Source organism: Lepidochelys kempii, chromosome 15 (genome assembly GCF_965140285.1).
Source record: "Lepidochelys kempii isolate rLepKem1 chromosome 15, rLepKem1.hap1, whole genome shotgun sequence".
Classification (NCBI taxonomy): domain Eukaryota; kingdom Metazoa; phylum Chordata; order Testudines; family Cheloniidae; genus Lepidochelys; species Lepidochelys kempii.
This window is the reverse complement of record NC_136394.1, coordinates 15,299,453-15,311,680: the sequence shown is the minus strand read 5'-3', so window position 1 is coordinate 15,311,680 and position 12,228 is coordinate 15,299,453. Positions and strand designations below refer to the sequence as shown.

The following is a 12,228-nucleotide window of genomic DNA, read 5'->3' as shown; positions in this document are numbered from 1 at the left end:
CATAGTAACTTGTGCTAAGGTGTATAGGTGGGTCAGGGTAGGAATCACCCACACAAGGGCTGGCGAAAGCCAAGAGCCTTCACTTCCCTGTTGTTTGTGAAGAGCTGCGCATTCAGCCACGGATAACCACATTCAAGGAGAGGCTTCCCTGCGAACCTGGCAGTGGTGCCTGAAGGCCCTGGCCAGGACAGCCCCGTTGCACAGACTGAAAAGTCGGCAGTGCCTGCTTCAAAGAGCATACAGGGATGTTGGGCTCAGATTGTCAGAGCTGAATGCCTATTTCCCATTCACTTTAATGGGAACTGGAAATCCAGCTCCCTTAGGTGGCTTTGACAATCTCACTCTCCATGTATAGCCCCGTGCACACAGACCATGCTCTAGGGGCCTGATCCTAGAAAGCTAATGGGAACCCAGGGCCTTTGGCAATTACAGAGTAGAGTCCAGGGTTGGCTTTGCTGACAGTTGAGGGTGCTCAGCACCTCCGAGGAGCAGGCCCTACAAGAGTAATAATGGACGGTGTCGTGGATGGGGCGGGGTGTACTCCAGTGAATACCTTGTACCAGACATCTCCTATTCTCTGCACTAGTGACAACTCTCCCTCTCCCCCCCCCCTCCCACTGCCTGCTGTCTTCATTATTTAGGTGAAACAGGAGCTAACGGCACAAGTTGACCTCTTTCGTGAATTGACAGGTCATGTCCCTCATCACATGGACGGACACCAGCATGTTCATGTTCTCCCAGGTAGGGCGGTGGTGATATTCCTCCCAGCCCCCCAGAATTAAGGATAATTCTGCTTTGAGGGAACACCCCCCACGCCACCCCCACTCTCGATTTGCTGAATGATCCTTCACACAAAGGTATTTGGTCAGGAACTATAGCATGAAATGTCACCAGCCAGCACGAGAGGAAATTATCCTTCCTGTGCCTGAATCAGCTGCCATTTAACTTCCCTTTCACTGCCTCTAACATTGAGGATCTTCACGGTCCTAGAATGGCAGCTTCCCTTCCAGGGCTGACAGTTCAGAGCAGGGTTTTCCTCTACTAATTCCCTGCCCCTGTCACAGTTGGAGTCAAGCGGGGGACGGGCAGCTGACTGGCCATTCTGAAAGTCAGAGTGTTAAAATGCTGTTGGGGGAGGTTTTTGTTCTTAAAATTGTTTTAATTTTGTCAATAACTGGGTGTTTCTTTCCCCCGCATTTTATTAGCGTCAGACATTTGAGATGATTGTGCTTAAAGGCATCATGACATGAGAAGAAGAGACCCTTTAATCCTTTGGGGGGAGGGATGGGGCAGGATGTACAGAAATACAAATGGCAGTTAGGTGACTGACTACATTTTGTGCCTTTGAACATGTTCCCTTCTCCCCCCGGATATCTGTGCTGGGCTCTCCTTAAATGGCAAGGCTCTCTGGCCTCTGCTATGCAGGAGATCTGACTAGCTGATCATGAGGGTCCCTTCTGGCCTTAAATGCTCTGAATCTATGAATCATTCTGACTCCCTGCCCAAACCAGCAGTTGTTTTGCTGCCATTCACTGCAGCTTTCTGATCTCCGCAGCACATTTCTTATAATTAAGTAGCAGGAATTGCACACAATACATTTAGGGCTCCTACGTTTCTCCCTCTCTGCTGGGCACAGAGGGGAGCAAGCGGGTGGAGAAGGATCGGGGAGAGATTTGTGGGTGGGAGGAAGGAAGCTGTGCTATACCATCCTATGCCCCTTCCTGTCACATACATGCAGTGCAGAGGTCTGTGTTCAAAGAGGCAGGTGGTCAGTCCAGTCAGAGAGGAGTCGGGAAGACATTTTATGCTGCATGTTTCCCAGACACGTCTGGATAATAGATGCTGAAAACACCCAGGGAAATTCAAGCTTCTGAGCGGAGGGTGGAGATTTCCCTGGCTTCCCTTCCAACAGAACAACTCAAATGCTGCCTGTTAATACTTAATTATAATAACAAAGAGCAATAAAGATAAGATTTAATTATAATAGGAAGAACTGATCAAATTACGCTTCCAAGCGGCCCAGGCCTGGTGAGAGAAGTGGTTGTACTGATCACACTAGATTTTGTGCAGCAGTAGGAGGTGCCAAAGCTCCTGAAGTGCTAACACCCGAGCTTCGCATGCAAACACCCAGAAGTATATCATGCACTTTGGGAGGTTTCAGCCAAGCTGTTTATCCACCATAGCTGTGGTGCTGGCTTCAGGGAGCAGTAAATGGAGTATAGCTGCTGACAAGACTGGAGAGGTTTCCGCTTCTGACAGTCTCCCAGGACAACAGTAATTGATCAGCTGAGCCTCACTTTAAGGTGTACATTGGGAGATCTGGCAGTGGGCCACAGAGCTGCTATTTCTAGGATGAGGAATTTGAAGCCCCAGCTTCAGAGCAGTTCAGGCCCCACTCTTCCAGCAAGTCTCAGAATCACAGGGCCTGACTGGAGTCACCTTTCACCCGTCAGCAGAGATTCAGATAGAGACAGAGCCTCAGATAGAGACAGAGCCTCATTCTAGGTCAATCAGCTCATTGCAGCAAAAGAAAACTTCACTGGAAGCTGGTGATTTTAGAGCAACTCGGTGAAATTGACGCATAAAGGTGCACTCAGAGCCAGCTTCTATTACCAGGGTCAGGATGTATGTGAGTCACAGTAGCTCAGGATGTATCCATCCTGAAGAGCCTCCACTGCAAAATCCCATGTTAGCAGATCATATTAAAGCTGATGATGTCTTCAAGTACAAACAGCCCCTAATGCCAATAATGCTTTGTATTTGTGGAGCACTTTCGATCCAGAGATCTCAGTGCGCTTTATGAAGGTGGGGGAGTATCTTTGTTTCCATTTTACAAATGGGATCAGTGGGGCACAGCCAGTGCACTGGAACCCTTTTAATAGTGGGGATGCTGAAAGCCAGTCCCTTTACCCCTGTCCGGGCCTCCCTCTGCCCTGCAGCTAGGACCGGGAGCAGTGCCATGTCTCTGGGAGTGGGAGACCCAGACAGGGGTAAAAGTCTGGGAGTGGGCATGGGGCCAGGAGCAGAGCCCTTGGCACAGGGCCTACAGCTGGCATCCCGTGTGCAGGGCCAGTAGCAGAGCTCCGGCTGTGGAGTAATTTTACCAGGTGCTGATGGGATTCTTTGGACCCTGTGCTTTGTGGGTGGGAGGGAGGTAAAGGGAGAAGGTCTTGGGACGCCCCACAGGTGAAGACCCTTTAAGGGGGAGAAAGGCTATGTGGAATTATATTTTTCAATTGAAAGGAAAAGGGGAGCCGATTTCCTAGTTACCTAATTTCTACCTGTAAATTCTCTCTGGCTTTTCTTGTAGAGGTTAGACGTGTGTTTGCCCAGGTGTTAGAAGAGTATGGGATCAAGTATACACGTGTGCCAATAGAACCAGGCCTTCACAGCTGTGCGTGGATAGAGCCACCTCTAATGGACTTTTATCTGGGAGTGGAAAAAGATTCCCTTGACACAGTAGATGTGTTTACAAGACATGGAATAAGGTAAGACAGACACACCCATCACATATATACATTAAAGAACTCAGATTTTACCTGGTCTTGATGTTCTTCATCTTCCCACGCAGAACATTACAGAAAGAGAGAGCAGGCATTCTCCTACCTCAAAGGGACAGTTTCTGTCATGGTTTGTGTGTCCTTTGGACTCAAGGGCACAGAGATAAACACTAGGTTAACTTATAGGAAATACCATCTTGAATCAGGTAATTGGCCTGCAGCTGCTGCTGATTTATAGCCTCCCACAGCACCAAGTGGTGGTAGACATGCGGCACTGCAGTCTCCTACTGAGACATGAGGGAAAGTGTTCTGATGAAGTGAGCTGTAGCTCACGAAAGCTCATGCTCAAATAAATTGGTTAGTCTCTAAGGTGCCACAAGTCCTCCTTTTCTTTTTGCGAATACAGACTAACACGGCTGTTCCTCTGAAACCTGTCATGAGGGAAAGTGTAAATACCAACTTCTGTTTGCAGTGCTATAGCCATGTCAGTCCTAGGATAGGAGAGAGACAAGGTGGGTGAGGTCATATCTTTCATTGGACTAGCCCCCTGTTGATGAGAGAAACACGCTTTCAGCTTCAGGACCTGAAGAAGAGCTCTGTGTGACCTCTCTCTCACCAACAGAGGTTGATCCAATAAAAGATATGACCTCACCCCCCTTGTCTCTCTGACTTCTGTTTGTTCATGTCTGTTTTACTTCCACTTCTCCATCTAGGCTCCTGTTGGCCAAAGGGACAAACTGTGATACAACAAACACATGCAAAAAAAACTATAGCAGAGAGGTGGAGGGAGACAAAATGGCTGAAGCCAAAGGGAAGCAGAGCGAGACCCATGAAACTGATCTCTAGCATCTGTGCAGGCCGTTCAAACCAGACTTCTTAAAGTGCTCCAGCCATGACTTTGTATAATTGGTATGACCCTATGTTTATTGTGTAGTAATGGTGGTTTTGTCAAATTTCATCAGTTTACAATTAAAAAGACTGAGTTGCTGTCAGTCCTGCAAACTCAGCCTGAAATCTGAAAGTCACATTGGGGTCTTGCCTGCTTATGCACCATTCGCAGTAATACAGATTAAAGCAGCCACTCACACGACATTCTGGTGCTTCCGGGAGCAGCATGGGCCCACCCCTGCTGGCATGACCTCATGTGTCCAGTGCGTGAGGTCACACCACACAGAGGAGGCTCCATCTTTAAGAGCTTGCTGCCCTGGCCCCATCAGCATAATCTTGTACAAATGGTGCATTCAAGGTCATGCCACACAGGGGTGCTATTTTTAAGAGCTGGAGGGGGCGGAGCAGAATCCCTCAGCCAATACCGAACAAAACCACATCCAGTTTTGTCCCAGTACCAGACAGGGGACAAACCTTTGAAAAAGAGGACTGTCCAGTTTAACACCAGACAAGTGGCCTTCCTAGGCCAAGTTCTGTCCTCAGTTATACCTGGGAACTTCATTGTGTTCTAATTCTGCACTCCCTTACACACATCGAACCCATTGGGGATTGCACAAGTGAAACAAGAGTTTGGCCCTGCAGCTGGAACATAGTCAACAATTCTGTTGCGAATGCATAAGAATGCATTGCCTCTGGCTCCCTGCCTCTTGGGTTTGTTGGCTCTTCAGTACTAACTGTAGTAAAACCCTGTAATTTTGTCCCTAAAGTAAGCAAGCATGTCTCTGCTATGCACAGGGGGGCAGATCTGTTAGCAAGGTTTCCCATTTTAGAGTCAAATTTAAGCTATTAGAGGTAACTATAACCTGAAACTGTGATTTACTCATTTTAAAAAAATGAAACTTTCAATAAAAACACACTATTTTCATGTCTAGTAGTAAACAATATCCTGCACGGTCACCACCCTTCCTCCCCACATTCTAAGGTGGGTCTACAGCCACAGGGCCCCAGCAAGAGCCGTACCATGACATATTTAAACATTCTCCAACTAAAACAGTGGGACTAGGGTTGACTTCATCGGGGCTGTCTGTGGGAGCAGGGTCCTCCCACACCGAACAGCCTGCAGGAATGGAGCCTTTGTTCAAAAACTGATGTGTAAAATGCCGGTGCTCTGTGTTGGCGTATGCTAATAATGAAAGGAGGAGTTATCCTGTTCAGTGGTAGTTGTATTTGATTTTATTTTGTGTTAAATATTTACACTAACAAAAGATCATGTGAAAGTAACTTTTTTTTTGAGAGTCTAAGGCTACAGCTAAGTTTCATGCCTTTTGTTCATATTAATTTTTGTATCCTCCCCCCAACAGGTGGGCTGACATTTATATCGGTTTGAGCACCATGGGCAAAAGCATGTCTGTCAGCAACATTCAGAGCGCCATTGATACTGCCGTGGCGGCTTCTGCCACCAAGGAAAACTCTCTGATGACTCAATTTTCACCTCAACATCAGCAAAGCAGAACAGTCACAATTGAACTGATGGTACATCCAGGGTACCCCACTATTCCACCTGTTGGCGGCTGTGGAGAAGGACCGGATGATTTTTCACAGTCATGGGAACGCTTGCATGAACTCCAAACATTAATGAATCCAGAGTTGCAAAGCTATTACAAAACAAGGAACATTCAACTTTGTGCATTTAAAGATCTTTAAGCAAGAGAAGCTAAATATAGCTTGTGGCGGGGGGTGGGTGGGGGATATGTCGCTGATCATATACCTCTCGTTAACGCAGAAGGGAACTGTGAATGGACTGGCAGCAGCCTATATTTACAGTAATTTGAAATACCTGGACTCTCCAAAGCACCTAGCGGCAATATCCCAGCCTGTATCTCTCTCATTGTCATCAGAGTTGTAAAACACCCCAGCTGATTGGAAAGCGATGGATTTCCTGTGTGTAACATATTCACGCTCCACCCCAAAATTTAACTTGAAAGCCAAGGCCCAACTGACAGACTAACAATTAGTCAGTTCCTGCAGATGCTGCAATAGCAGATCCACACACGGCTGACAATCACACATCAACTTTTGGAAGATTTTGTGTGTATGAGGTGGCAGCGATTAGTTGCAAAAAGATACATAGCCCAGACTTAGCTGGCCCGGGGAGGCTGATTTTTTGTCAGCCTAGTAGCTTTGAGCATTCCCCTTTTTAAAGTAGTTAAATAGTCAGAAATTACTGTATTTTTCTTTCATTTTTTTACTGTTGCAGCTTTACTCATGCCTACAGAAAAGGAATGGTCACTGCAGGCCTTTTATTTTTTTTTCACTAAAAGTAATCAACTCATGCTATTAGCCTTCTGCTGCCTTCAATCATACTCCACACAAGTAGCTGGATGCAGAGTTACTGTTCTATTTAAGTAGGCTCTAGGCATTACGCAGTCGAAAGAAAGTCATTTTAATGACAGCACTTCCAGACAGGCTTTTTAGATGACTTTACAAGAACAGCAACCATTGATAGTTCATGAAGAATGTTACCTGTAAAAATCCTACCATCGCCTGTCAATACAACATACTCTTCCCTTTCATGAGCTAGTTCCTGTGATGGCCACTTACTGTAAACATGAAGATAGTCTAAGGTCTAGAGGGAGTAATGACAATGAGAAGGGCAAAACAAAACTCTGATTATCATCAGTGCTTTCTAATTTCTCCAGTTCCTGGCACCATTTGCTACAGTCTACTACAGGTCAGTTTTCATTCATCTAGTACTTTCTGAAAAATCCTCCTTGAGGTATGTTTCAGAGTAACAGCCGTGTTAGTCTGTATTCACAAAAAGAAAAGGAGGACTTGTGGCACCTTAGAGTCTAACAAATTTATTTGAGCATGAGCTTTCATGAGCTACATGCATCCGACGAAGTGAGCAGTAGCTCACGAAAGCTTATGCTCAAATAAATTGGTTAGTCTCTGGTGCCACAAGTACTCCTTTTCTCCTTGAGGTATGAGATTTTTCTAAGCTTAGTGAATCCAAAGTGTAGTTTAATGTGTCAGTGTTGTTCCGCCATCTTGGATTTATAAAGAGATGGAAAAATGCACTTCATCCCAGCCTGACCAGAATTTTTCCCCTTTTAGACAACGCAAACCTCATTTTAGCACAATGTGTTTATTTTTATAAAGTCTTAACTGTTTGAAGCATAAACTGTAGAAAAATCAAAGTCTACAACTGCCCAGTCATACCAGGGCTGTGTGCTCAGAGGCCATAATTTTTTCCCATGATTAACAGGACCTAGTTGGCCTCGGGTTCCTAACCAACTAGGAACTTTCTTTGGGTAAGGGGAAAAAACCCAAACAAAACTAACATTAATGCACTATTAAGATTGCTATATCAAGCACCTTTCAGGGCAATTCCATAAATTTAGATTATACCACAATATTAATTCCCGATTTACAATCTGTATTGTAATATGTACATGGTGTACAATGTGGGTGAGGCAAAATTACAAAAGAAACCAATTTCTGGAAGTGCTTGATATGTCAAACAACTTTACATTAATACCAGTCTTTACATTTAGTGGTAAAGTTTCCAGGTTACTGATTGTGATAAAGTAGAATAAAAGAACAAGGACTGGAAGCGTTGCACTCAGCCATGAAAGAATGAGATTGTAAAAGTGCTGTTAGAAGTATGAGTGCCATCTAGTGTTTGATTATATGTTTTTCATGTGCAGTAATATGCCTGGAGGGACTGTGGATTATCTAATACTGGATCGCAGATTTTTACACATTACCTTGTTTTATTACATAATTTTTAACCTTTGATTTATTCTCATGAGTACTTACTATGAATTTTCTTTGATCACACAATCATCAGAACATCTTCTCTTTTCTACTGTTTGTGCTCATTTTCTGCTGCCTTCACCTGCACTGAACACTGTGAAATCAGCATGAGTGGCCTTAACCGATTCAGTTCTGTACTGTGAATATTAGATAATTTTGTAAATGTCCATCTTTTTAAATACATAGGACAAAAACAGGATTTTAACAGTCAAATGAATTGAAAGCACTTTCAGGTGGAAGTGTGAGTAAAGAACTCCTCATTTTAAGTACATGGACTTTTAGCTGAACTATTTTTATGTAAATAGGGAAATGATAAAGTGCTCTGAGAAAGTCTTGAGAGATATGAAGTTCACAAGAAGAATACTCAACAAACCAACGATAAGCTTTCCTTGTATACAGATATTTTCAAAATTCAGTCCCTCTAAAAATAAATCATGCCACAAAGCCTTTGAGAGCCTTTTTATTACAGATAGCAGAATGGAATTGCAGAAAGCCTACACCAATACTCTTGGGTGTATCGTTTCACCAGGATGCTGTAGTTTGGGGTTTTAAACTGGATGTTTAGAACTGAGCATGGCTTAGAGAACCAGATAGGACAAGAGCTTGAATTCCTGAGTTAACACAGGACTGGCTTAGTACTCTTCATTTGTCTACTCCCACTTCAACCATACAGTACACATACTTATTTGGTCTGTATCTTTTGCAAAGAGAGTCACCTATAAGTAAAAGCTACTACTTGTGTTTCACATCTTGTGGTTTGGGTACTGGACTATAAAGAAAGCAAGAAGAGAACTGAGATTAATATTTTTTTCCACCTAACCCCTACACATAAAATTAGATAATAGGCACGACCTTGCTCTAGGCTGATGTGAATTTGAACTGCAGTTCCTGGAATTATCCAACCTCTTCAGTTCCCTTTCAGTGGTATCTAATGGCACCAATTCACATGTATGCAGCATTTATCCTGAGAGGTTTACAATCAGAAGGTATATTCACTTTTATATAGAAACAAGAGTGACAAACAGGTGCTACAGTTTTTATAAATATGAAAGGATAATTTGGGCAATGGCAAATTTCCATGCTAACAGACGTGATCAAGAGGAGAGAAAAAACAGTGGGCCATTTAGGTATCTGTTGCAGAAGTTACACACACTTCAGTTTGACAGATAATTTGGCTTTTTTTTTTTTTATTATGAATCAGTGAGCGTGAATGAAACAAAATCAGTACGAACTTTCTGCAAATGAAGACACAAAGATGAGAAAATCTGGTAATAGACAGTGCTCTCACCAAGCCTGAAAACACTTAGGAAATGCAAGTTTCCTTAAATAAGGTGACCACGGTTTAACTTTATTTACCTGCCAAAGAATCTGTCTAAGAATACTTAAACATGAAAGTTCTTAAGGTCCCTCACTTTTAAAATGTTTTACTTTTCAACAAAGGTACTGGGCTGTCATTCTTTATGCTAAATTCTGAATCAAAGCTGGATCTAGATAAAAAGGGCTGGGCAGAAAAGACCGGAAACATACAAGACATTAAAACCTAAAGGGTCTCTACTGCTCCCTACACACACAAAAGTCCTGAAACATTGCAAAGACAGAGGCTGTACTAATGCTGATCGTAGGAGTACAAATAACCATCTGGGTGTGAAGAATTTACTAATACAGCTTCCTGCACATCAAAATGATATGCACTCCTAATTTCTGGAAATCAACCTGCTTGTTCAATAAGATATCAAAATTCTAATGATTGGGAAGAGAAGGCGGTTTGTGTGGCTATGACCTCACTTTAGATTTAGGGGGGAAAAACAGGCAGTTAAAAAATATGAAAAACAGATTATAAAGGGTACTGAGTCCTGAACAGTCCTTTTTTCTGAGCAGGCATGCCTTGGATTGAAGGGAAAATAACTTATTCAGGTAAAAATAAGATAGGAAGGAGTGTTACTTTAAATACTCATTGAATCATCTAACTCAAGCATAGTATATTATTTCTTACAGATATTTATGAACAGTACTAGTGAAATGTATTCTAGTTATTAGTTTATTGCTTAATGCTATTCTCATATCATTTTCAAAAAAAGAATCATACAATAATTGGGGGGGAGGGGTTTGCCATCCCAAAAAATACAGATGGTTTCATAATACATTTTGATGGAAAGATGTACTCAAATGATTAGCCGTGGTATCAGATTTAGCTTTTAATTTCAAAATTAACATTTCCAAAAAGTATTGATTTTTAATTCAAACACAGTTTGTTACTTTGGTACCTATTGGTCCCCAATTTCTGAAACTCTTCTAAAGTGGTTGAAATGCTGTTCTGTGCAATTTTTTCCTAGCTAGTCTGCATAGATATTAAGAATTAAAGTGAAAGAACTTCATAATCACATTCCACTATTCATTTGCTAGAGAATTTTTTTTTTCAGTTTTCCAAAACCAGCACATAAGTCATATTTTAATTCAATCACGCACACAAAACTTGGGTTTCCCCATTTAATAAACATTATTGTGGTAACATCAGCCAGATTTACATAAGACCTAGGCTTTGTTTCTGATTGTTTTTGTGGGGGGGTTGTTTTTGTTTATTATGTTACAAACTGAAGTTAAGGGGAACTTGCAACCTAAGTTCCACAAAGAACAGTGCAACATCTAAAGAGAAAAGTAAACAGAACTACCAAACATTCAACCATTTTCTGTCAGGACAGGAATATATGTTTTCTAAGACATCAGTTTGGGGGAAGAAAATTAAATGAAAAATTAAATGAACGCAAGATAGTGGGAACTGCAAGGGAAAATAAGAAATAGCCACAACCTTTTGAATTTTAAGGGCAGAATATAAGTCTAAGATATTTTTGATAAATTCTGACAAGAAAAAGAAACAGCATCCTTTAAAGTATACTGAAGCAGTGATTTTTAAACAAAGAAAGCAGAACTAGAACATCTTAAATGTTTAATCCTTTCTTTACAGGTTACCTAGACCACTTTTGATTAAGAAAACTGTAGAAAGTTAGTAACAGCCACAAGTTAACACCAAAAGGTGGCACTTGTCAATTTTCCATAGAGTCCTGCTTTGTGGTGTGTCTGAAATGCACTGCTCCGGATCTTCTAACACACGTTGCTGACATCAATTGTGTCAGATTTTAGTCCACTGGTCGCTTTTCACCATATTTCTTTGTAAACTCTTCAGCGTTCTTACAGAATTTTTTACGGTCCTTAGAGTATTCTTCAGCTAGGTCAGCCCGAAGGGGGTGCTCGGGCTGTGGGTCATTCACCAGTGCTATGAGGGACTGGATTACTGTCAAAAGAAGCACAAGTACTGTCAGTGACTTGAACATTTAATTTTTAAATAGCCAAAATGTAAGAGTGATGCACTAAAAATAAGAGTTTAAATGGTGTTAAAGAATGTCCCTATAAATCTGTATGCTTTCCAAAGACAGACCAATACATTGTACGAACAAGTACATAGCAACCGCACGCAGTTCAAAATTTTAGGTTGGTAGTGATTCTGAATTCATAATTCATCTCAAGAAGGGAAAAACTGGAAGTTGACACTAGAAAACTAATAGACAAATCCCATACAGCTCAAACTGCATTCCAGATTTTCTGGCAAGTAACTGGCGCGACTGATGAAACATATTTTATTTAGCTGTATATGGAAGAAACTACCATTGTTACAAACAACCTGGTCTAAAATGAATACAATAAATTGGATATTCTCTCATTTCCTGAAACAATTTCTACCATTACTCCAACATGAATTGCCAAATATACCTGCTGGTGAAGATATACTGGATGAACAAACTGGTAATACTTCAGAGTGATTCTCACCCCAATATTCATGACCATGCTCTAAAAACGTCAATGTTCTTCATGAGAAATGTCTGTCTTAACCACATTAACCTAAACTAGACTCAGCACTCAAATTATGGACTTGGCAAACTGCTGTGAAATCTAAAGCTACTTTGTTTTTTATGTTCCTTTGGCCATTAGGAACTAATTAGCTAAATTGACAGGCTGCAGCAATCACAAA

The 12,228-nt window shown here is 42.0% G+C and overlaps 2 protein-coding genes across 6 annotated transcripts in view; one reads left to right on the top strand and one right to left on the bottom strand.

Annotated features, from left to right (window-relative positions):
• The window catches only part of YDJC (YdjC chitooligosaccharide deacetylase homolog), a 26,729-nt gene extending 18,076 nt beyond the window's left edge, over positions 1–8,653 (top strand). For 2 of the 3 annotated variants that reach the window (XM_073313519.1, XM_078848999.1), the window contains exons 4-6: positions 642–741; positions 3,311–3,488; positions 5,750–8,653. In XM_073313519.1, the coding sequence (XP_073169620.1) occupies positions 642–741; positions 3,311–3,488; positions 5,750–6,092 (621 nt within the window). In that variant the 3' untranslated portion in view covers positions 6,093–8,653. Of the gene's footprint in view, positions 1–641; positions 742–3,310; positions 3,489–4,213; positions 4,410–5,749 lie in introns of all 3 variants that reach the window. The other variant, XR_012155139.1, reaches the window with a different exon arrangement.
• UBE2L3 (ubiquitin conjugating enzyme E2 L3) overlaps positions 8,649–12,228 on the bottom strand; it is a 22,364-nt gene continuing 18,784 nt past the window's right edge. For all 3 annotated transcript variants that reach the window (XM_073313523.2, XM_073313524.2, XM_073313522.2), the window contains exon 4: positions 8,649–11,493. In XM_073313523.2, the coding sequence (XP_073169624.1) occupies positions 11,339–11,493 (155 nt within the window). In that variant the 3' untranslated portion in view covers positions 8,649–11,338. The remainder of the gene's footprint in view (positions 11,494–12,228) is intronic.